At 37.7% G+C, this 25,768-nt stretch overlaps 2 protein-coding genes across 7 annotated transcripts in view; one reads left to right on the forward strand and one right to left on the reverse strand.

Moving 5' to 3' along the window:
- Positions 1–18,832, forward strand: part of LOC107264351 (neuroligin-4, Y-linked) — a 144,785-nt gene extending 125,953 nt beyond the window's left edge. For all 4 annotated transcript variants that reach the window (XM_025081202.1, XM_015732525.2, XM_025081204.1 and 1 more), the window contains 10 exons: positions 1,440–1,598; positions 4,837–5,034; positions 7,186–7,301; positions 9,094–9,326; positions 11,632–11,844; positions 11,911–12,049; positions 15,721–15,872; positions 15,958–16,076; positions 16,892–17,022; positions 17,108–18,832. In XM_025081202.1, coding sequence (XP_024936970.1) covers positions 1,440–1,598; positions 4,837–5,034; positions 7,186–7,301; positions 9,094–9,326; positions 11,632–11,844; positions 11,911–12,049; positions 15,721–15,872; positions 15,958–16,076; positions 16,892–17,022; positions 17,108–17,671 — 2,024 coding nt within the window. In that variant the 3' untranslated portion in view covers positions 17,672–18,832. The remainder of the gene's footprint in view (positions 1–1,439; positions 1,599–4,836; positions 5,035–7,185; positions 7,302–9,093; positions 9,327–11,631; positions 11,845–11,910; positions 12,050–15,720; positions 15,873–15,957; positions 16,077–16,891; positions 17,023–17,107) is intronic.
- A 2,063-nt stretch (positions 18,833–20,895) lies between these two features.
- LOC107264352 lies at positions 20,896–24,506 on the reverse strand. Of its 3 annotated transcripts, none has more exons than XM_015732527.2 (12): positions 24,300–24,506; positions 23,822–23,973; positions 23,678–23,749; positions 23,553–23,609; positions 23,281–23,455; positions 22,606–23,206; positions 22,366–22,530; positions 21,775–22,084; positions 21,627–21,698; positions 21,397–21,513; positions 21,211–21,322; positions 20,896–21,095 (listed from the first exon to the last, which is right to left on the reverse strand). In XM_015732527.2, exons 2-12 carry the CDS (start codon positions 23,887–23,889, stop codon positions 20,961–20,963), a joined length of 1,884 nt encoding a protein of 627 aa, XP_015588013.1. In that variant the 5' UTR covers positions 23,890–23,973; positions 24,300–24,506; the 3' UTR covers positions 20,896–20,960. The 3 variants fall into 3 exon arrangements, with proteins under 3 accessions (XP_015588013.1, XP_015588014.1, XP_015588012.1); XM_015732528.2 differs by having other exon boundaries at positions 23,678–23,733; positions 24,171–24,506; XM_015732526.2 differs by having other exon boundaries at positions 24,171–24,506.
- Between the last annotated feature and the right edge of the window lie 1,262 nt (positions 24,507–25,768).

Raw genomic sequence — 25,768 nt, forward strand, 5'->3', positions numbered from 1 at the left:
AAAATAATTTACCATCCCCTCCCCCCCCCCCCTCGCCCCGTTATAACGGGCGAATTGAATATCGACTTTTTTCTGTTTTCAAACGACTCAAGATGCTGACAAGTATTTACAAAATGTTTACTTGTCACTGTCTCTGACGTATCCGTTTACGTAAGGTTTTCGCTGATATGCAGCGTCAGTTGAAAAAAAACGAAAATCCACTCTTGCGCTGAACTTCGAATTGCCTTTGTCAAAAGCTACCTTCCATCGTTATCCTGCCCTGTGATAACGCACTGAAAAAGGCGCTTTATATGTTATGAATAAAATAAGCGGTAACTCGAGCGCCGTAAAGAAGGTTCATTACGTAACGCAAGAGTACCTATATCAAGTTGATACCATGCTAATATGCATGGTTCGCGTTATGGTGAACGGACGATGTCCATAATTCAACAAATCAGACGTCATACTCATGTTCGCGATAGTCTAACTACGCTTCCACTATGGTGCTATAGAACATACTAACCGTGCTATAGCCAGGTTACGGGAGACTAGTTAGATCGCATGTAGGTAGGTACATGTACTCGTATGGGCATACGATAAATTGAAGCCACGACAGATGCACGCGTGTGTCAGGACATTTTGAATATTAATCATTTTACAAAATCCCTCACAACGTACCAACAGTCGCCGTTTGATTATTGAACTTTTGATAACGTCCGTTGAGTCGACAAAAACTAAAAGACGGAGACAAAGATTAATGATAGTGAGAACTCGTAAATATAGTTATATACTGGATAAGTTATATTTTTAAAGAAATTTTTATTAACGATGTATGCATAAAGTACTTTGTTTCAAGATACCCACCTTTTGAGTCTTCAGTACCTACAGAAGCTTACCTGACACCGTTAAGAAATATAAACAATACCTATTAGCATCGAATTTATCACTGTTAGAAATTACTGATATTACATCGAATTAGGTTAGAATCGATACGCGTCTTTGGACATTTATGAAGTCGAAGCTTTCCTTAAGTTTTACCATTACTTTATACTTGTCGTATATAGTATGACTGCTATATATCAGAATCTGATGCTGACTGATGAAAAAAAAAAGTTGACAGTATTACTATGATTCCGTTTCAAACTGTTCGACACAAAACCATTTTATAATCTAACGATGGAATTATCTTCCGTAGTTAAACGACATGATAGAAATAGGTTATGTTTGTATCTGTCATTTGAAATCTGATAATACGACTAGCCCGTACCAGGGAATATGGTTATCATGGAAATCATTGATTAATACTCTACTTATACTACCATTTGTTGGTATTACGATAGCAATCGTGACAAATCGGAATAAAAAGAGAATTGAAAGAGTCGCGACTAAGAACAAAGCCATTACTGTAATTTTATTAATGCCTACCTCTAATTATCTGTTCATCCTCTTATTGTTGGCAGCCGGTGCGAGGGACGGCGGTAGCAGAAGGTATCCTGTAATCGTGTTCGTCCACGGTGAGAGTTACGAATGGAGCAGCGGAAATCCTTACGACGGAAGCGTCCTGGCTAGCTACGGCGGCGTCGTGGTTGTCACCATAAATTACCGACTGGGAATTCTCGGTAAGTTCTTACCTCCAATATAAGACCAATCGAAAGAGCATAGAATATCCTGATACGCTTCGTGATCATTAAGGGATGCAAAGAAATTCGTAAGAGTGTCACAAGAGCGTAGCGGAGAATAATGACAGTTATCGTAACCTTACAATGTAAATTCGAATCAGTCGGTAAGGTAGATAGTCGCTCGGAAGGTAAGGACGCAGCGGACTAAAATGGATCGAAAACTTATCGTAAAGTTTCTCCTCTGGCAACCTCGGCAAACGAAATCTAATAGGAAACTCATTACGAGGAAGTCTTCCGTTTCGGCGGACTAAAATTCTTGACTCCGTGCCACGTTACCTGAAGCGAACCACTTATTTTCAACGGGGAAATTCCAGTCGTGATGAAAAACGAAAATGTAATATCTTTCCCCAAGGAGTGACGGAATGGCACGCCTCACTGTGCGCGTCTACTTGTAGTGTATTACGTACGGCCACGTTCTACCAGTCGCAGTGATATATACAAAATAAGTACGAGCCATACGACTGGTAAGCGGGTTCCTCTATCCTCGAGTGCACGTTTCTAGAGTTTCCTCTGGCTTTCTGGATTTTCGAGTAAAACCGCGTACGCTCGTAAATTATCGCGTCGTAAATGTAACGGCGAACGCAACCTAGTAAAACAATGAACGCGATTCGAACGTTGGAAAAACTTCATAACATAAATATTCCAAGGGGTTTCATTGTCACGGAAATACACGTGGTTCGCGAAAACTCAACCGATACTCGACACACTGCAGACGCAAGTTTAATTCAAAAACGAAAACATATCCCGTCATCTTTTCGAGGGATTTCCTGGCTGAATCTGAATTTAATCGTACGATCGTTTGTACAATAATTTTTTTATCACAAATTTGACATAAAACCAAAAATAAATTTTGCAAAAAAACAACCTCGGGTGATTCACACGAAAACGAATTTTTCATCGATCGTAGGAAAGTAATTTAAAATGAAATTACGAACGGATGCGAGCGTAATTTGCTTGTACAATTTTTTTTCGTAAAAGAGGAAAAAGGATATACATTGTGAAAAATATACACGGTGAACGTATCTTCATACAATTGTGTACCGGTTAGTACCAATTTTTTTCCTGCATACTTTCCTTCCCATTACACTCCTCATTTCGAAATTGTATTCCCCGCGTAAGGACACTTGAGACGAGAGAGCTCGCTGTAATTCCATGATAATTTTACGCTAGCAAATTCCAACTCTCTTTCCCCTTTGTAACACGCTTTCAAGCTACCTTCATCGTTTTATAATAACTATCCATATCCCCGTCCCCGCGTCTTCTACCCAGATGGTATACCCTTAGAGTGTTGTATCTCCGCTTTCCCTAATTGATAGAATTCTTAAGTATCCATAATTTATGATACCTCCTCTAATTCCAACGGCATAAATAAAAACCGATATATTTACATGCACTGTTCGATAAAATTATTTTTTAAAAAACATCACAATGAAACCCGAGCTTTGTTTTTTTTTCAATTATTTTCATTAGTTATAATGCAAGCCTTCACCTAACACTAAACGTTTCGAAATACTTTAACATTGACACAGCCAACGTACCGTTACTGTACTATTTTCATACGAAAAATTACTGAAAGTCTATTTTCGCTAGTAAGGTCCGTTATGCATGATTCAATGAAGTAAATTTAATTTTATACACATGTATATAACAATTGGTACTAGCGTACCCTCTAAGCATACTGAAAGCGGTTAGACGCTTTTTCTAAGATCGCAGCCAAAAATCCAGCAGAGCCTGGATGCCCGGGCGTTTGTCAGCTTAAGAAAAAGAGAGAAAATGTCCGAAAAAGATGGGTCTTAACGTGAGTCCAATGGAAGCCGCGCTCAAGAAGTTTATTAAGGGTGCCAGTGACGGATGGGACAACGGTTTTATAAAAGTCCTGGCCGCGACTAGGAGCCATCAGGACGATAAAACTCGGAAGGAAAATCGAGCGACCCCTACGGCATTAAGAAATAGCGAACCTCAAGCACTGGATTCTCAACCCTGAAATAGTACTATAAAACAGGAAACACGCTAGTGGAAGAAACTTTTTTATCTTCAACAGTCAAAGACAATTGGCACCTTCCCTCAATTTGAGTTGCACGCAAGACCGTGCCCTTATCGTTTTTCCAGTTAGTCAGGTTGACTGTAGATAGAGACAGAAGACAATGAATAAAATCTATACATTGACAGTAAACTAATGTAAGAGAGCGAGGAAGCAGGAGATGCTATATACAGTAAAGTGGAAAATACTGGAGTTTGTAGTAGGAAGAAAATAAATATCCAAGATCCTAGTTAAGCCGTGGTGTGTCTTCCCCCTTCAGGAATTCAGATCCCCCGTGTCGTCAATATTACAAACTATATATTACACAGATCTGCTGTATATATATATACAACATATATCTAAGAGCAATATCCTTGTTGCCACTCGTAGCGAATCACGAGGGGTAGAGAAATGCGTCCATGCAGCATCCATCCCTCTTTTGAAGGCCCTGCCCGAACCAGTAGATATATGACCTGCTATAAATATTAGTACGTCATCGATTGATATCGTATACCGTCATGTTTATGTAAACTTTATCGATTTATTAGTGGTTAATAATAATACACGTCAGGAATTACACCCCTTCAGTAAGGGCAGCTCGACGACAGACCGAATAGAAATATTTTTCCTGACGGTGTTATGTATATTGCGTTTGCCAATTGAAAAATATAAGCGAATTCGATCCTAGAACTTCCCTTTGGTATTATTCGTTTCAGCCAACAATAAAGTTCTACGGAAATCTAGCTCGCTTCGACTTCCGTTCACGTACGACAGCTGTCACCGTAAATGGACAAAGTTCTTTCCTCCTTTCTTACCGTAAGAGAGCCCGCACTGTCTTCTCGCGAAGACGCCACCTCCTTTTTCTTCAATTCATCTTGCCACACGAATCCTGTGATTTCTGGTAGGCAGTAGTAAATCTACTTGTTATAGAATGCGCGAAACGAGTTTACGTCATCGACGGGTAAAAATTCAAATGTATTTAAATGCAGCTACAGGACTGTCTATGGAAACGATTCCACTAGACTCGAAATCGATTCGTGTCTGCCAAGAGGGCTGTCGTCGAGGCTTTCCTGTTAGCCAGGTGGCGCCACCGTCAGGGAATCCAAGTAGGATTAACCAGATCCTAGAATAATCGTAAGTCGATGCTCTGGGTTGCAGGCTTCCTGAATGCGAACACCGATTCGCACTTGAGATCTCCGGCTAATTACGGGCTGATGGATCAAATCGCAGCATTGCACTGGGTCCAGGAGAACATTGGCTACTTCGGCGGGGATCCTGGTAACGTCACTCTTATTGGCCACGGTACGGGATCTGCTTGCGTCAACTTCCTGATGACCAGCCACGCCGTGCCTGACAGTACGTATGATTATGATTATTTATCAAAATTTCTTTACTCCGATCATTTTTACACTCTTGATCGTGTTTTCAGAAAATTTTGATAAAGTCACACGGTACCGGTGTCATGGGATTTTTTTGTGTTACCCTCTTCATCATGCCCCGTCGACTTTCACTATGGGGTTTTTTTTTTAACACAACCAGGACTTAGAGCATATCGTATCCACGTATCCTTGAATAATTAACGTCACGTCGGGTTAACCCCTTTAACCGCCAAGACTAGAAATAACTAACGGAATATCCAAGATTAAAGTGTCAGAGGGTAGATGAGGGGATGAGAGTCGGAGGGTGGTGAACCGCAAAGCTGACGCCGGGAGCTCGCAAAGCATTTGCAGAAGCACTGGCTAACTCGAGCGAGAGATATATTCATTCTGGAAAAATGTGGACCTTCCTGTCGCTGTTTATCCTTTGCTGCATCTACGCCGAGATATCCCAGCCGTGAGACAGCGATAAAAGGGATGCGCCGGTAAACTAGCTTTTTTTTATTTTTTCCTTACCTCTTTTTTTTATATGTTCTTCCTTTTTCTGGCACGGGATCACCGTGCCCCAGTGAGAACACGGGCACCGTAAAAACAGTAACGAAGACGATACTACTGAACGCACTAAGGAAAAAGAAAGGAGATCGGTGAAAAAACGGATGGAAAAAAAATGATTCGCCATTTCTCTACGTGACAGGTATCGCACGACTTCCTCGATCAACTTCCACCAGCGAAACTCACGTCAAGATCTTTGACAGATAATTTAAGACAGGTGCTACCTTCCAATGTGTCCTAAAGAGGATACGTGTTTCCCTCCATTTTTGTAATTTATATAAAACCGTAAATGGATGGGATATCCTGATATCACAGCAATGCGAATATTATTAGCCATGAACCAAGTTCAATATCGTTTATATAAAATTTATGTATAATCGTGAGAAAAAAGTAAATTGATAATTGACATAGGTTAAGTGAAAAAAATAAGCACTGTTACAAATTTCGATTTAATGGCGGAATTCCTGATCCATTACCCCTCGCTCTCATGATGCTCTATAGTAAAAGTATATAGGGAACTAGAATCCCTTTCTATCTAATTGATCGAATTTAATCCTCGCGTAGGTGCAATTTAAACGGAGCGGTCCTAGCCGCCGGCTCGAAACTCTCTATCAAGTGGCAGACCAAACAGAATCAGTATTAGCAACGATCTGCCAAAGCGGCCAACCCCATTTGTGCTGTGCCCAATTTCACGTAAGCGTCCCAGTATCCTGCTGCACGGGAACGACAGTACTTCCACGTTGTACGGTTTACATGTTATCTAGTAATGGAACCGAACGCATCCAGCGGGCAATCAAATCAACATGAAACTCGGAAGGACCAACAGCATTATTATCATTGCGTCGTATCATTAGATGCAACCACCTGTGTTACCAGAGGAAACTACATCCAAGAGCCTTCTTGGAGCTTCCAACAATTTCAATTAAGGCAACTGTCATTGAGAAGAAAACAGTATACCAAATAACAAGAATTATATATAACTTTATGGAATTTCAAATAACCCGCGCTTTATATTCTTGTATTTTTAATATTAGGTTAAGACAGTTGCATAACCTAATATACTTTAGCGTCTTGCTACTCGGAGATACAGCATAGTACTCATTATACCATGTTTCACAATCACAACAAATACGTCTCTCCTTTCTCGATAATATTGTATTTTATATTCATCAACTTTGCGAAGTTGAATTCAAATCTTCAATCTGAATTTTCTACAAGATAACAAGTATTACGTTACATGCCGAATACAAAGCATTAAAATACGTACAAGTTTATACTGTAACGTTATCTTTCTTTTGAATTTTATAACGTGGGTATGTATAGTAAATTTATACCATACGCATATTGACCACGACACTTGCAATTTAATATATCTCAGGAACGTGGATATCATACGACTTTACGGTATGACGTGTCAATACGTGGAATACATATGACTTCAGTCACCCAGAATGTTATAAATAAAATTCAGGATTCCTTATACCAGTCTAGACAGAAGCTGATGCATCCATATTATATACGTATATACCACGTACTGCAATATGCACTCAGATATCAGATATCAATTTTTTATTTTCAGGATTACTTTTTCATCGTGGAATCCTCATGTCCGGTAGTGCGCTATCACCATGGGCATTGATCAGGGGTGCAGCCAATTACGCAATGCAAGTGGCTAAACATTTAAATTGTTCAGCAGTGAGTATCATTGATAATAATAATAATATTATAATTAAATGATTCAAACACGGTCCAGCAGTATTCAGAAATCAACATGCTTAACCCTTGCTCACAACTTGCTCGTGCTTCCAGGGTGAGCTTGTTCACCTGATGAACAATCGTTGATGATTCTATAATTTTCTGAACAATTATGCACAGACCATAGACCGTATCTGCCTACTACGTGTATTTCTGTGAAATACACGGGTCCGGGAAGATAGCCCCCCATAACTCGAAAATCCCGATTTCGTTGTTTGTTCTGAGTTGTTCTACGTTTGTTCTATATCGTTCCAGAAAAATAAGTTTCTCAATTGAAATTTGTAACGGTGATGCGCAAAAAACAGTTTCTTACAGGAATCCCTCATTTACGGAAAATGAAATTTTTTTTTTGTTTCTCCAGCTTGTTCTAGATTTTTCCAGGTTGTTCTTGGCTTTTCTGGGTTGTTCCAGGTTTATCAGGTAGGACAGACAAGTATAACCAGGGAAACACTGGAAAAGCTGAGGAGGACGAACGCTCTGAGAATAGCATGTGGATATAGGATCATTTCGAACGACGTCCAGGTTATTCCTGCTTGTTCTAGGTTCTCGTAGGTTTTTTAGGTTTTCGTAGGATTTCGTAGGTTTTCGTAGGCTTTCGTAGGTTTTCGTAGGTTTTCGTAGGTTTTCGTAGGTTGTCGTAGGTTGCTCCAGGTTGTTCCAGGCTGCTCAGGTAGGACAGATACGTAAAAGCAGGGAACACTGGAAAAGCTGAGGAGGACGAACGCTCTCAGAATAGCATGTGGATATAGGACCATTTCAAGCGATTTCCAGGTTATTCCAGGTTGTTCCAGGCTGCTCAGGTAGGACAGATACGTAAAAGCAGGGAACACTGGAAAAGCTGAGGAGGACGAACGCTCTCAGAATAGCATGTGGATATAGGACCATTTCAAGCGATTTCCAGGTTATTCCAGGTTGTTCCAGCTTGTTCTAGGTTTTCCTAGATTTTTCTAAGTTGTTTTAGGTTTTCTTAGGTTTTTCTAGGTTATTTTAGGTTTTTCTAGGTTTTCCTAGGTTCTGGGTCTATCGATGATTGTTCTCGATTTGTATAGCGATCGGATAATAGCAACTAACTTAGAACAATGTAGAACAAGATTCGAAATCGGAACTATAGAATGTAGAACGATTTTATATGTAAAAATGTTTTTTTGATCCCATTCGAGTATTCTTCACTTAGCGGTAATAATATTTTGGAACAATATTTAGAACAACTATAACAACTTGGAACAACTAAAAAACGTTTGATTTTTCATAAATGGGGGTTTCCGGTAAAAAACTGTTTTTCCCGCCTCACCGCTACAAATTTCAATTGAGAAACTAGTTTTTTTGGAACATTATAGAACAAACTTAGAACAACCCAGAACAAACAACGGAACCAGAATTTTCGAGTTATGGGAGGCTAACTTCCCATACCCGAAATAAACCCGTATTTCTGAATATCCCTAATGCTTCCTACAGGCAGTTGACCTCCCTTGTGTTCTACGCGGTTCTACCAGCCCTGCCTTGGATCATTCATTTACGTGTCTACATCTCTATGATTGTCATTGGCTGAGTTAACTATATGTCAGGATTGACGTGTAATCTGAATTTGATATAAAAGAATGTTAAGGACTTCACTAAATAGATGTTTGAGATTTTAAGATTTCTAATGGAGAATTGTTTGGAAAAATATTGTTGATTATAATAATAGAAAATATATGGCAGTGTTACTTTATCTTGATTCTTTTTTTTTCAGACAGCAGGTGATCCACAGACACTGCTACGCTGCTTAAGGGATGTTCCATTGAATGCACTGGTTTCTGTACCAGTACGTGGTTTGGAATTTGCTCCCGCATTCGGACCCAGTATAGATGGGGTTGTTATTGATCCTGGGGATCCTGAGGATCAGGATTTCACTCTACAGGTCGACACGATAAACACGCTCAACAGTATACTATTGAGGAAAGACGTGGTGGCGAAATTGTCAAGGTAACTGTATACCTACTCAGTAAACTTAAATAACAGTTGAGATTTCCACTGCCATGCGCTTCATGAAATCCATGAAATCTCTGTCGGTAAAGGGTTGTTGGTACTATTTTATTGTACACAATTCTCTGACCTGTTAGCATCGTTATTACTATACCAATTGTATCATATTGAATAGTATTGGAACCGTGCAATTTTATCTTGAAGTAAATTTGTTCAGACCTTAAATAGTCATCGAAAAACAGAAAGGGAACCAAAACTAGAAGATACGATCGAACTACGTATTTAACTCGAACTAACCCCCCCAGTCAAAGAATCGAAAAACGGATAAAAAATTGGCACGTCACGAACACGCCCTGCTCAAATATATCATGTCCCATACTTACGATAGCATCCCTCTCAGAACAAAAAAAAACTTATAATGCAAGAATATTTGTTTGAAAAAGAGGGTGAATATTCATAGAAAGAGAAATTGCAAAGAGTGATGAAAGAGTATAGGGACACGGGGATGTACGAAAATTCTCAGGGTCACGAGTTGCGTTAATGTATACAATTTTGTGATAACGACAAAAATCAAATGAAAGTACAGGGGTAGTGTTTCTCGTAAGGTTAGGTAAGTAGGTACGACAAGGGTTGCGAGCTGCTACGGGTGCACCGTAAAAACACCGATCCAAGCCGATCTCACCCGAATGACCCAATGGAGCTACCCCGTGATACAGGAATCCAAGTACAGTCGTAAAAGTTAATAAGCGCTATTACACTAGGCAAATATCTCTGGGAAAGTAATCGGACGTGCAATTATCCGCAAAATCATGGAATTGCTCTTCCGGTATCTGACCACGTACCTACCTACCTATTTACTTGCACGAATGTGAAATCGCTGCCTGGATCGTTGTGATTTTAACATTCCTATAGAAATTTCACATAATATCATGCTTTATATTTACCTTCTGAGTGAGCAGCGGACGCGTGGAAAATTTCAGGTGGTCACCCACGTTTTATTCGACAGACCGTATAATTTATTCAAAAAGCATATTCGCAAGGCTGTTACGTTCAGGTGTACTAATTAGTTTCGACTACCGCTATTGTTTTAATCAGTCATCGTTTGGTATCAGCTGATCGATCAATCAGAGAATAAGCCCAGAGTTGATTGCTTGTATTTTGTAATTTGCTATACCTCCCCTGAGCGCGAGAGAGACATACTTATCGGGACTTGGATATGTAAGAGAGAGACAGTTATACTCGTGGCTCAAATTTATCAGTCCTGATTATACAAATTCAAGACTTTTCCATATCCGTCACTTACAAATTATTCGTAATTTCGATTATTGCTCTATACTCCAGCGAATACTCGAGAAAATGCAATATTCCTCGTGTTTTAATTAATATACTAAAATTGTATTACCCAAGCGATCGTCGCGCTAACTTCTCTCTAAACTTCTGACCGAAAGCGCAGTTGGTCTCGTCAAGTCCAAATCACATTTCATGCTCGAAGCGTTGAATATTTCTCAATAATTTAATATCTTCTATAACGTTCTCAGTCCTTCCTCGTATACAATCATTTAACCCTAAATGGGTTATATGCTAAAAATCCAATTTTAACAGACAATATCTAGAGTTGTTAAATTAAATTGAATTTTAAAAAATTGTTATTGCATCAATTTCAACGTGTCACACCTCATAGGCTAAACGTTGAAACTCGTCAGCGATAAGCTCGTACACGCTATTCCCTGTCACACCGTTATTTTTGTATCATTTTCTGAAAATAGCCAAAGGCTATCAGCGCGATTGTAGAGCCATAATATTTGCTTTAATATTTCAAAAGAAAACCGAATATCCACCATAGAGCGTGTATGCGCTTGTTCATACTATATGAATGTACTCGGTATAGTTACAGTGGTATAAGGTTACTCCCATCTCAACCTATGCACCAATGTACCAATATAGTTGGATACACGCGCGTAAAGGTAAAAAGTGTTTGCTTGTTTTCGCTGGTGAGATACGAGGATTCGTCCAAATAACAAATATAGAATCGGAGGATGTAAACTCGAAACTCATTACGGGGCTTTATAGCCAGCGAGAGACTGGACTGTGTTCGAATTGCGAAAAAACGAAAAATTACGTCCAACAACGGCCTCGACATTAAATACACGGGGAAACCTAGGGGCAAATGCCTCCGATATCAGGATATTGCTTTTGCTTGTAATTAAAGAAAAAAACTGGCGAAATGAGAAAAAAAAGTAATCGTAAAATCCTATAAACTTATCATAACTTTTTTATATAATCTCTTTGTCTCTTACTAACGCAGATACGATCTTATGGTTGGCGTCGTAAGATCCGAGGCCTACTTCTCGTTGACTGCCGAAGATGCTCAGTATGGTATCGAGGCTGATAGGAGAACGAAAATATTGCGCGAATTTGTACGCAATACTTACACGTATCATCAACCGGAAATTCTGGCGACGATTATCAACGAGTATACTGACTGGGAGAGGCCGGTTCAGCATCCTGTAAATATTAGGTAATACCTCAAACCTTATTTATGAATATACGAATTACATCGAAGAGTACTTTTTTTTTAATTTAGAGACGAAACACTAGAGGCCTTGGCAGATGCAAACACAGTTGCCCCGGCAACGAGAACCGCGGATCTTCACAGTCAATCGCACAGGAACTCCTACCTCTACGTGTTTGACTATCAAACGAAATTCGGTGACTATCCTCAGGTATGTTTTTAAGTATCTTTAACTAAAGAGAATAAACTACATGATTACAACGATATTATCACACACAGGTAATACACTCTCTTTTCTCTAACTGAGAGACTCATCCTGAACGCCCAGTTAAACCAAGTTTAATTACGTTCCATCGCTTGGCAAGTTCTCATCCTGAAACTGGGACCAGTTAGAAAATTTATACTTTTTTCCTCGAATCGTTGGCGATGGAAAATTTTTCCCACAACGGAACCATCGCCACGATTATTTCCCAGCTAATTTCCTCGTTTCCGGGTAAAACTGGAGAAGAGGGGTGCTGGATATATACACAGTATACTTGCTGTTCGAGAAACGCCCCAAAGGACTGATATATAGTTATTACTTATACAGTATCTGATTCGTGAAACTTCTCCTGGGAATCCAACACCAGACTTTACCTTGCTTAGGCGGTTGAAACTTTGAATGAAATTTAATCTATAATTATACGTGCTACACGTGGAGGATTTATGCGTCGCCACGTGCATATGCATCACTAGTTGATTAATTGCCAAGAGGCCCTACGCGTACAAGATTAACGATCATCCACCTAAACTATTTGAACGCGAACGCTCAGTCCTGAAACTTTACTGTAGTAACTGACAATGTTGTGAAGAAAAAAAAAACATTTTAGACGGATAGTCCACGTTACGGATAGCCCTTGTCTACGTAACTTGTACGTGTAGCTATATGTTTTTGCATGGCGATATTTTCACTCTAAATGGGGATGCATTTAGTAAGAAATTATATAATATATTCCAGCACTCAAGGTACGGTCGACTGATCGAAGTAACGGTTAAGCGCGTAAACGCGGTGCCAAGTAACCATCAAAGGCAGACATCGCTTCAGGGGTATTGGCACGACTTTAAATTTAGAATATCGATTTTACGTCAGCCAACGAGGTGCGATAACCCGTGTGTGCTAAAGGATATAACTGGTTAGCGATGTCGAATCACGTAGATTGATTCTAAGGACATTATTCTCTAAGCTTATTTTTATCACAAATGGATAAAAGTCATATAATCCAATAGCATGGTTAGTTATTGTAAGACATAAGAAAATAATATACAGTTACTGTTATATAGTCTGGCTTGTTACCGTTCATTGTAACTGTATTAAAGTTCTTTCCTTAGGTAGTTAATAATTAATTGAAGAATTCTAACGTATCGTTAACAAAATCTCTAGACAGAATAAGCGATGTTAAATAATATAGAGCTACACACGACTTAGGTAATTTTAGCTTAACCCGAGAGATTCGAGAAGTTACTTTTTATCTTCGTTAGATATTCATACATTAAACGCGTGTGTACGAAATTTCAAAGAGTCATAAACTGTGTCTGCGTATATTATCGTATATGGGTTTTTTTTTTGTAGCTAAATCTGTGGAAAGTTTATTTGAAATTTTCTATTTAAACACATGCGGTTTCAGGCTTTCTGTATACAATGTACACGTGCATGTAAACTAGTACGAGTGGTACGAATCCACGTGTGCACTGGTAGCCACGAATATTTCCATTTTCACTTTTTTACTAGAGACTCTTTTTTGAAGTTAAACCTGTGCCATGTTCTACTGACTGATCTACCGTCACCCCTACCTACTATAACGCTCTCATGGTTTACTTTGCATAGGAATACCTCTTGAATTCTGCAAAGAGTAAGTTTCGCATTTCCACGTCCACGATACAGCTACTAAAAAGTAATTGAAAGAAGTCCAACGTTAAGTAAACGTTAAGTACTATTTTTCAAAGAGACTCAAACGGTACACGAGGGTATGCATAAATTGAAATTTTAGTTCAATAAATTTTTACTGCATATTAAAGCCTACGTACCTATATGAAGGAGACATAAAAATGTCAAATGATACGAATCGTTCGGATGCACAAGATATAATTGTAACGTATAGCTTGGGTTTCAACCTGATATCTTGACAGTCGATATAACAGGCCAGTGTAACTTCCTATAGCCTTGTGAAATGTCCAAAATTCAAAGCCAGGACTCGACCGTGTGAGCGACGCTGAATCAAAGGTAAAGCGAAAAATCAACGAGCTTCGAGGCAGTTCATGTGGGAAGATAGCCGAGAGAAGGGGAAATAAAAAAAAGAACAAATCCAGCTGTCCATGGCAGCTAGAGAATTTTTCCCCTCTATAAATTGTCCAAGCCAACGGGATATACCATGGGTATATGGCGACGATAGTCCAAGTATTTTCAAAGGTCCTGGTAAGGGTAAAGCAATTTTCTAGTCCTTCCTTCGACCGCGTGCGCTGGCTCGCCGAGTGTTAGGAATCATTCGGAAGGGTCGAGAAGCCAATGGCAGGTTCCTCCCTTCGTTCAAAGGGACAGGAAGCCAAGTGGCTGCTAGGAAGGACCACCCTCGGACACGTATATATTACTTCCACTGGCTCAGAACGTCCGTGGATATAAAAGAGAATGAGTAAGGAAGAATGGGAAGAGAAAGAGAGAATGAGACCTTAAATCATTTGACTAAAGTATCCCTACTAAATCATTCGACAATGGCATCCCCCCGCAGGATTTTTCAAAATATTAGAAGGTCGTTTAGCAAGACGCGACTTAATAATTCAGGAACGTGTGCGTGAAACTTGACGAGGATCCGACATTGATATTACGGGATCCGCCTTTAAGATTCCATGACATACTTTACTCATATAGGATATAAGTGAATATCTTTCGCCATTATATTCGACAAAGAACGATCGAACCCGTTTCCTGTCTCAGGTATTTTTTTCTTTTTTTTCTAGGTTATTTAATGTCTCGGCGGTACCCATGCGTTCTCTTATTTTTTTCATATAGTCCTAGCAATTACGTATCTCGATCTTTCTTCAACGTATCACATAGGACTCGACCATCTGGTCCTTATGGGAAGAAGAGTCTCTTGTGGTCTAGAATATTCGACTCACGTAGTCGAGTCGCTTTCGCGGCTTCGTCTATTTGATACTTCATGGGCGAACTGTACGTTGGATGGAATCGAAGGTGCGAGAAGAGATGCCGGATTAACTTGAGGAAATAAATGAAAAGTCATCGCACGTACAAAGGAGACGGCTAGTCCTTTCAAGAGGACGTCGAAGCGGTGTGAGACTTTTGCATTAGTAAGAATTCTAGAGCTCCGGCCGTGTCCTTGGGATCAAATGTGAGAATAGGATGGTAGAATAGGTCGAAGCGCACTTGGAAAATCCCTCGCTCAGTCAAACGTTCAGTCAAGTGGTGGAAGTAGAGAAGCCTGATGTTAGATGGCAAGTAGTCAACCAGTCGAGCAGGAACACATATCACACTTGCTCTCTGCAGTCTTGGTCTGAATATCTTCGGTAGAAACCGGAGCGGGAGGAAAAGCTTTTTCTTTGAGATACGAGCGTCGTCCGTGTCGTTAAAATACCATCAATACCTCACTCACTGCGATATTGTACCATGTGTTATGGAAGCTGTGAATGGGTGGATTTAAAATTTCAAAAAAAAATAAAATCAAAAAGACTGGCTTATACAATTTAAGAAAAAAAAGTGTAAATTATATTTTTTTTAAATTCCCCTAATCGTATCAAAATTGAGGGTAATAAAAAATGCGAAAAAGTTTATCGGAATTATTTATTATAATTATTTGGTATCTTTAATTTAAAAGAACTTTGCTCTCGTTACAGCGGCAGGGTTGTATTCACGGCGAAGAGTTGCCCTACCTGTTTGGTGCACCATTGGTTGGTGGTCTTGCTCACTGGCCCAAGAATTACACGAGAGCTGAACTGGCCCTGTCAGAAAGCGTCATACTGTACTTCACCAACTTCGCACGTACCGGGTGAGCAATTTTACTTGGATGGTAAAAACATAATATTTACACTTATACTAGAAGTTCTTATTTAACAGTAATTAATCTTATTTAGGAACCCTAACGAGGGGACTCCAGATCCTGGACCACCGGGTTCACGGCCTGAGCGCACCAAATTGAAGAATATTGAATGGACTGCCTATGAAGCCGTGCATAAGAAATACCTCAGTATAGGTATTTTACCAATTATAATCCTTTGCCTGAAGAGCTTTGAAAAGTGCCCCCTATCTTGCGGGCTCAGTTAAATACCCTTTGAGAACTGAAAGTGGCACAGAACTTGGGAATTCAGGTTCATTTTTCCTGTCTAAAAGTTAGCTACGTGGGATTGGGATCAAAATTCTCGAAATTCGAAAAACCCTCGTTGATATGTCCATTACCTTAAGGAATAAAAGGTGTCTACCAACCACCTCACCCCTACGAATAAACTGACGTATAATGACGGTCGCGGCGCCCTCTTTTTTTTTCCGACTCACCAGATTCTCCCTCTTATCATCCCCTCTACGCTATCATAGTCAATCCTACCACCATCCTTTCATATCATCTCCCTAAGCTTCACTACCATCTCGCCTTTACTTTCCAACCCTCTAGACGACGTCTTACCTCCATTTTTATTTTTTTTATCTATATTGACGCACCTGGATACGTCCTACCCTTCTTACTCCAATTTATAAGTACCTATTTAAGTGTACAAGACGACTACCCTTGTATCCTTTCAACCCCAATCTCCTCATGGCTTTAATATCGCTCGCTGATAGCAATTAGTGAAGAATGTTCATCCCCATTCATTTTCATGATTCAATTTCTCCATAATTATCAAACGGAATATCATTAATGAGAAATAGGGAGGAATTGAGAAAGTCCTTTTTATGATTAATTTATTTTTTATCATTGCCATAAGATTAAAAACAAATATTTAATTTCGATTCAATCAGAGCAGCAATTATACGCAATGTTGTCGTTGATAAATTATTACTACATTTTTCTTACAGATATAAAATCCAAACTGAAGAATCATTATAGAGCACACAGATTGTCTTTCTGGCTAAACCTGGTACCTGATCTTCACAAACCAGGATCTGACGACGTCCCAAGATCTCATCACCTGCTGGATGCAGAACAGGTGTGAATTTTAAGATGATTCTATATTTCCTGTAAAGTCTTATTTCAATTATATAGCCAATATGAATTTATTTGTCTTAATTCAGGTGCCGCCCAGATTTATCCAAAGGATACCAACAACCACAAAACCGACAACGCTTGAATTAACCACAGAAAAAGTTCACAACACGTCCACGGCTCTCCCAAGCGAATTAGCCGTCGAGGAAGCTACGTCACAACCAGAAGATGGTTTCGCCGCGTATTCAACAGCTCTAAGTGTAACGATAGCAATAGGCTGCAGTCTCCTGATCCTGAACGTTCTCATCTTCGCGGGTGTTTATTACCAGCGCGACAAGAATCAGCACAACTGTCCGAAGAAGCGTCAAGAAAATGGTCAAATGCCAAACAACATTTGCGGAGAGTTGGAAACGAAAACGGAGAGACATCACATTCAGCATATACCGCCCCCTGAATTTGCGGATTTGCAAAATAATTCTTGTCACGTGCCAATGCCACCGCCACCGCCGAAGAACACGAAACCAGGAAAAACTGGACAAAATCTTATCATCAGTCCCAATCAACTACAGCAAGAAAGCATGGCGATGGTCGGTGGCGGTACTTTGAAGAAAGGACACAATCATCAACAGATAATGGAGGAACTCAGGGTCTGACTTTAGGGGATGATGACGACGCGTGCGCGCGCGCATTTGAAACGTTTAGAAACTTTACGTCAGGTGCGAAATCGAGTGCGTGTTGTTAGGGGATGTTGTCTCTCATCCAAAACCAGGACGCTCGCTGTACGATCGGCCTTTGGTTTTCTAATTGCGGATGGAAGTATTATGCTACATTGCGTTTTCAATCGTTTTGTTGTTCGTAACGATTCGATTCAATTACGTTAATTGTTCGTATAGTGTACAAAATTCATGTATAACGTATACAACACTTGACGTTGACTTTAATACTTTACAGTCTGATTAACTGCCAGTGAACGTTATTTCGTAACTTGGGTGTATTTTTGACAGTGCGGATAAGGGTAGATCCTTTTGCGGTCAATTGAAAACTCGGGATATGAAATTGGGTAGTTTTATTTATGTCAGTTATTTTTGTAAATTTTTATTTATCGACTTTGTACAATATTGAGATTTCGAATAATTTCGATATATCTGATGGAATTGATTTGAGGAGTAGTAATTTCCAAATTCTTTTTTTTTTCGAAGTTTGTAATCATTACTACGTTTATCGTCTTGGTTCAATGACTTTATCATAATCAGTGCTACCAATTCCAGCAATTAACTGGCAACGGACTGTCTACTTAACGCGTCGTTGATAACGATTATCAAAATACTTCCAGTAATCGTATAATCGGGATGATCCGGACGACGAAGGTTGATTCAACTGTGTAAACGATGTGAAATTTCAAAACCTCGTATTTCTTTCTTTTTTTTTCCCCTTACAGAAACGCCTAGAGAAAAAGTTTGCACTAATCGAGACGTTACAGGTTAACGTATATTTTAACCAGACTTTTAATAATGAATGTACGGCATACTTTGTAAATAATGGGGTAATCATAATTTAGTGCAATCGATCCAGTCGCCAATAGATTTTACGACGAGTATTCGCGAACTCGATGGCGACTATGAATTCCCATAAATTATTAAATTAAATTAAAAAGGTGTAAATGAACGCTGTGAATGGGACTTTTAGTTCGAACGGTGATGGCAGCATTGACGGAAAGTGAGTTGGAGGGGAATTAGTGAACATGCGTCACTGACGTCGAAAGTATTGGACGTGAAAGAAATAATAAAAAATTTGTATATAATTGATATTGTCATGAAGCAAAAATAAGTAACGATCATTATTGTCGGTGGGATAAAGGAAAGTTTGAGATTATTGGTATAGGAAAAGGGCAACCGAAAATAGTGTCGAATTGGGTAAACTTAAGTAGCGTTAATGTCAATGCTTTTAAGTCCACTGGAATTGACAATGTTAAAAATAGTTAGAAAATTATTTCAAGATATATATCTGCCAACAGGAATTTAATTGATAAAGATTTATTGATTTTCTACTATTGATTAAACACTATACGTATATCTTTTACACATCAATTTTCCATTATATATTTATTATGGCAATTAATAAAGGCGCTGACATTAATGTTATCGATAGATAATAAACTGACCGTGGACAAAAGTTTGTTTATTATATTATTATGTGTTAGAGAGCGAGATGAAAGGGTATCATCGTTACCTAAAGAAGGTTGCACTATATCACAAACAAGCCTGCACGATATTGCAATAATACAAAAACATAAACTGAAAAACTAATGGTGAGTGCTAATGAATTTTCATTAATAAGTTCTCGATGCACGTTCAGTCACTATTAAAAATAAAGAAAAAAAAATACTCTTTGCTCAACTCGTCGGATGTGATGACTTACGCTAAGCAGTATACGGAAATTCGACAAGCACGCAATTCCCACGTGACGGTCGAAATAAAAATTTTTATTTTGATGGCAGATTGATAATAAATAAAAGCACAATTTTACGATGAGCATAAATGACGTTTTTATAATTCGTTACCAATGCTTCTGTTAAGATGTGTTCAAAAAATTCTAATTGTGCTAGTAAAAAATTAATGATATCAAAATTTTAGATATCAGGATACACGTCGAACAGGATACACAGTGTTACTTTTGAAAATTCGAATTACGTCAAAAAAAAATATCTCTTCCTATGGATTTATTTTAAATTTTATGTATCGACAAATATAATATACGTCGCTGCAATATTGTGGGATTGACAGATTAACGAGAAATTGATGTTCCGACTGACTGCATTTTCTCGTTATCAATTTTACATTCGAATCATTTATTTTCACTGATAAAACCACCGTTGCGGCGACATGGAAAAAAAATTGACAAATAGCTCCTCAGTAATTTTGATGCATTTGTTGGTTTTTTTACGTATTTTCGATAATTTTTGTATTATTGCAAAAGAAACTGTTATACAACTATAGGCACAATACATCCAGATGATGAGAAAATGCTGATAACTTTGCAATCTACAGTTGAATGAAAATAATTATCAGTTTTAATTAGGACCATTAACATTGCAAAACCAACTCGGAGTGGATAAGAAGATGGAAGAAAGTTTTTTTATCATGTGAAACGTACACGATAACACAATCATAAAACGTAATCGATATGTAATTAATGCAAGACGTAAACTGTGTGACGAAGTGATCCGGATTGTTTTCATGTTAAGTTACTAGGACAATGGACATAAAAACTGTTTTCGCGATTGAACTTTAAGTCTACACGAAATCACGTTTATCACTGAGATATGAGGTAACTTTGCTACTAAGTAAGAACACGTCACATAAATGACAAAGTTTTTGTGAGATGAAATAAAAATGATGACCACTAACAACTTGACGTATAACTTTAATATACACCATTATTAATAATAAAATATTCGTATTACATTAAAATTGCTTTTAAGTTCAAGTTCTGATCTTTATTTTTAACAACTTAACGTACGCACCATGAGTGCAATATAAACTACTTTTTCCAGATGATAGATTTTTGCAAAAACAAAAATGTATTTTCATTCAATCAGTTAGATGCTCACGTGACTAATGTTCCCGTGTGAATAGGTTAGATTAGTCCCTATTTTTGGAACGTCATCAGAGAATAAAGCGCGCCTGAACTTTTTCACGGCAGGGTAAGTAAAAAAGAATGTAATTATTCACTACGTGCCTACGAATGCAGATCCCACATCTAAACATATTTCAGTGAATAAACAAACAGAAAGTCCAGCAGAAAACATCGTGGAAAAAAATTGATGGCATTGATATCGGACCTGTCTACGTATGCACATAGTCAATACTCCATAACGTAATACATGACGTTTGAAAATAGAGAAATGTAATTTGGCAATATATACAAAAATACAAGATTCAACTAATGATCTTTTATATTTCGGAGAGTTAAAAATTTTGTTTCTATATCCTTAGGCAAGCGAAACTCTTCGATACAGGGAAGTATATACTTTATAAAGTGATTTTGTAATGACATTTTTGTCCGTTGACCACAGTCCTGAAAATAAAATTATATTTTTAAATAATGTAGTAATTACATGTTTAATAATGTAATATAAAGTATTTCTATTTAATCGTATATTGAATAGAAATCGATCAGTCGACAACATTACCTCTCGTTGAATCATATGATGCCAGACGTCAAGACCTTTAGCATGGTCTATGAAGTCATTCTCAATCAAGAAGATCAACATATGCAATTTTTCCCATTTCGCAAAGTTTCTCCTGGTCACAGTTACAATAAAATATTAATTACAGTTATATACAAAGTTTAAATAATATAGTTATTTAATAATTACGTTCGTGGTGCTGCTAAATTTTGAGCTTTATGTTTGGCCCATGTCAACCACTCCTGAAGATTGAGATTTGTCTTAATAGACTTTCCATTTTTTTCAGAATTGATATTCAATTTGGATCTAATTACAAAACAGAAATGATTTGATTCATTAATACTATTTGTACGTTATGATAACCGTAATTGATAAAAAATATTGCTGCGCAATTTTACACAGAAAGCGAACATATTTACCGCACGGGGCAATACGATGCATTATTGCTCTCATCCTTGACCTTAATATGATGCACCGCGTCAGAATCATCGCTAATAAAAAAAAAATATTAGTAATAAAATAAAATAGTAAAAAATATATTGACAAAAATAAACTTTGATTCTTCACCTGATTTCCGACTCCGAGATAAATACAGTCGGATCTTCATCCTCGCTATTATCTTTTTTAATACGTGACTTAGTGTTCTTAAGTCTAGCAGGTTCATTAACATCATCAGAATCATCACTGGACACTACATATGATTTATTCGGCAATGCCGTACGAGGTCTCAGAATACGATTTGCTTCATCACTGAAAATACCCTCAGGATCTGTAACCGAACCAGTGGAATCCTCATTCGATTGTGGATCTTTATTTAACGTTGGATTTCCATCAACAGATGCATTACATGTTGGTAGGTTGTTCTTGCATTGTGGTACTGTAAAATTGGAATATAATTAAGGATAGTATGTTACAAAGTTGTAAAAGGTTTAAGACTCTTCGAATTACTACGTAATGGTGACCGGATTTTACTTATTTCACTAATACAAATATCATCAGGATTATTTAGATCAGCAATTAAGTTTGTGCTTTTTCTTGCACAAAGAGAATTCTTTTCTTCATGTGAATCATAAAGCTTCCGTTTCTTAAATTTCTTTCCCTTCTTATTAGTATCATTAATTGCTAATACATCTATGTTACTGCCAGATGACAACTTACTCTTACAATACTCTCTTTTTATAAGTGAGGTCTCAGATTTCTCTTTGTCTTTTCTAGATATCTTTCTTTTTCTTTCTCCACAATCGCATCTATCATGATCTTTCCCATTATTTGATCTGGGAGATTCCTCTTCTTCACTAGATACTCTCGACCATTTTCTTGCAGCTATATACGACATAAAAAATGGATTAATCAAATATAATGATCGTCCTTCATCATTATTACAAAGGTCTTTATTACATTTTGCATTAGTTCTTGCTCTAGATTTTAAACTATTCTTGATAATACTCGATACTGAAGTTTCCTCAAATTCTTTTTTTTCTTGTTCATGACTTTTCAATTTATATGTTACCAAAACATCTTTTTCTGCTTTCTTTTTACTTTCATCTTTTATATAACTCTCATGTTCTTTCGCAGAGGTATTGACTACTCGAATAAGTTCCACATCTGGTAAATTGGAGATTTTATATGCATTACCACATTGCAATACTGAAAATTTTTTCTCCAAATTCCATAACTGATCTGATTTGCTATCAGATGACATACGAATAATTTCAGATGTATCATGATGTGATTTATGTTTTGCATGATCAACAGCTCTTTTAACAGATCTTTGACTGTCTGAGTCTAATTGATCTATTTCTATCGCCTGCTGTGTTACAATTGTTCTGCTTTCAGTATCAGTATGCAACTTGTCAATTCCATCCTGTGTTGCTTGCGTTAATAATAAATTACTGTCAGGAGAATAATTAATCAAGTGTTCTACTGTCTTATATATGGAAGATACTTCCTGAGACGATGCATTACCATTTGTTTGTAATTTTTTTAATTTAGGAGAAACCTATTTAATTTTACAGTATATTTAATAAGATGCTAAGAAATTTGAAAGTTGAGTATTTTTACTAAGATGTGTACCTCAGTTTCATCTTGAAGGAGACTGGGGTGCTTTCTACTAACAGATTTCAAAGATTTTTTAGCATCACTGAAACCCTTTTTATATAATGTATTTGATGTTATCACTCTCCACTCATCAGAAGCGTTTTTTGATGGCATCGGTGAATAATTTAGATCCAGAATTTCAAAAGTATTTCTGTTTTAAAAAAATGTACCGAACATGAAACATATATATTATAGTATTTCATTCAATGAAATATGTTCGAAATTTCATATCCCTTCCAGAAACATACCTAGATCCACAACTTGAACAGATGTTGTTTTGAGGACATGGATTACTGACACACCTACTGTAACAACTTTAATATAAAATACCATAATGATAAATTAAAACTAATTTTAATCAATTATCACTTACTACATGCATGATGGACTTCCATACAAAAATATTGACATAATGCATCCGTCATATGCCTTTCTTGGACCGAGCCTAAATATTAGGTATCAGGTTTTCAGATATATATTAAGATGAAAGTAGCACTGCAGTTTTTCAATAGCTTACTTGTATTTATGAAGATCTCCAATTTCTTTCCACATCACACAATCCTTAATAAATTGAACATCGTACATGACCTTCCCAGGAACGTAATTATCAGGGACAGTGAAGTTGATTGCTAGAGGATCATCAGTATCTACTATTTCACCCCCATTATCCTAAGAAAAAAACTTACAATTCAAAAAATAATGAAAATACATGAAACTTAACATTTATCGTATTGAACATAATAATATCATTCATTGTCACACACTACAAACATAATCTATTACAATTAAAAATATAGCTTATCTAAAACATTTCAAATTACTTAATGAAAAGGGCGCAATATCCTCTAGTAAAAGATATTCCTTACCAAAATCATTTTTGTAATCTCCTCACTCACATTATCTGGCAAATTTGTTAAGCAAAATTTAAATGCCCTATCATTGTAGGAAAACAGTGGCATTTGATACATATTGTCTGTCACGCAGCTTTAAAATACCTTTCTTCCTTTCCTTCTGAGCTTTAAAAGAGCTGCACACTTATTTTGACTGGTTCGACAGAACGATGCAGTTTAATGCAGTAAGTAATAAACTCGGTGAGAGCATTCACTGCCGTAACTGACGCTCAAGCGAACATACCGATGCTGGTTTCAACAATGGCCACCTGAGCGCGGAACTGTCGCATCAAGACTAGTCCCTCTAGTAAGAGACTGGCCAACACCCGGAAGGGACGCCATATTAAGGGCTTGTTTGGCGCCACCATGACATTGCGCGAGACTCGGTCGAGTCTCGCGCCAAGTACAGGCAATCCGCCGTACAGGGCTTAACGCTACCCACACTACACAATGCGAATCTCTCCCATACACGTATTCACACACACCATTCTATTCCGGAAAGAGCCCACAATATGGCGGAGCCAATCACTAACAAGCCCCACCGTTGGCCGGACTCTGACTAGAGGGACTCTAATCAAGACCGGGCTGCGGCAATCTTTAAACGACAAAAATGTATTATTACCATGTATTACTTATTTTGATAGGAAAAGCATAAAATAGTTCGATTTGAAGTGCGGAGATGACTATTTTTTTCGATAATTTCTTTGCCACAACGAACTGGTTAAACAATCTCTTATTTAAAACCTACCTAGCAGTAATCGTTTTTTTTTTATATTAATAAATTGATTAATAAATTGTTCATATTAAAAGAGATAAACAGAGTGATAAAAACAGCCTCGTTTTGCGTGTATTAGTGTTTGTTTCACAAAAAAAAACCACTTTACTATCCATAGTTCGACCCTTTCACAGGTTAGAGCACAATTTAGTAATTTCATTTTTTTTCATGAGAATGGGGAAAAGATATTCTAGATAGGGAATGTTTCAGATTAAATAGTTTTGTTTGTATTGCATGCAAATGCACTTGGGACCCCCATCGTACCGATTTAACTTTTCTTCTAATTCAGAATATGAAAAAGGGGTGTGGCGCCATTCTCCCAGACCGCCGATTCAGCTGTTAAATTTTTTATTACAGCTGTTATTCATATTACAGCTGTTAAATTTTTTAAGTGATAAATATTTATATACAACGGATCTATCCCATTAAAGTCAGGCCTTGACGCGCTCCGAGCGCCGCCTGTTATGAAAAGATCGAACTGACGTCCTGCCGTCGAAGTGAGCTTTACATTTCTCACATCCGTAGTAGAGGAGTGTTCCCATCTGTTTTATTACTACATTGTTTTCGTCAATGTTTCAATTTCCGTTACGTTTCATACCAACCATAACTGAATCCTAATACAGGCGACAGTGCTCGACATAAAACTTTAATTAGTGAAGAATGTTAATCTTTTTTCCACAGTATATTTTTCACCAACCAAAGATCTAAATTCAAGCGCTGGCGTTTATATAAAGATTCAGCTAAACTCCAGTCGCACTTGTGAAACGCGCGTTTAAACGCAATTCTCGACCACTAACAA

The sequence above is a fragment of the Cephus cinctus genome, unplaced genomic scaffold, assembly GCF_000341935.2.
Source record: "Cephus cinctus unplaced genomic scaffold, Ccin1 Ccin1_scaffold0168, whole genome shotgun sequence".
NCBI lineage: Eukaryota > Metazoa > Arthropoda > Insecta > Hymenoptera > Cephidae > Cephus > Cephus cinctus.

Bases quoted from the DNA above. Each gene is read 5' to 3' on its own strand.
- LOC107264352 (XM_015732526.2), bottom strand. From the start codon at position 24,272: ATGTATCAAATGCCACTGTTTTCCTACAATGATAGGGCATTTAAATTT. The intron at 23,750-23,821 runs GTAAGCTATTGA...CCTAATATTTAG, and splicing joins GGAGATCTTCATAAATACAA to GCTCGGTCCAAGAAAGGCAT. The intron at 21,699-21,774 runs GTGAAGAATCAA...TTTTTTTATTAG, and splicing joins ATCTCGGAGTCGGAAATCAG to CGATGATTCTGACGCGGTGC.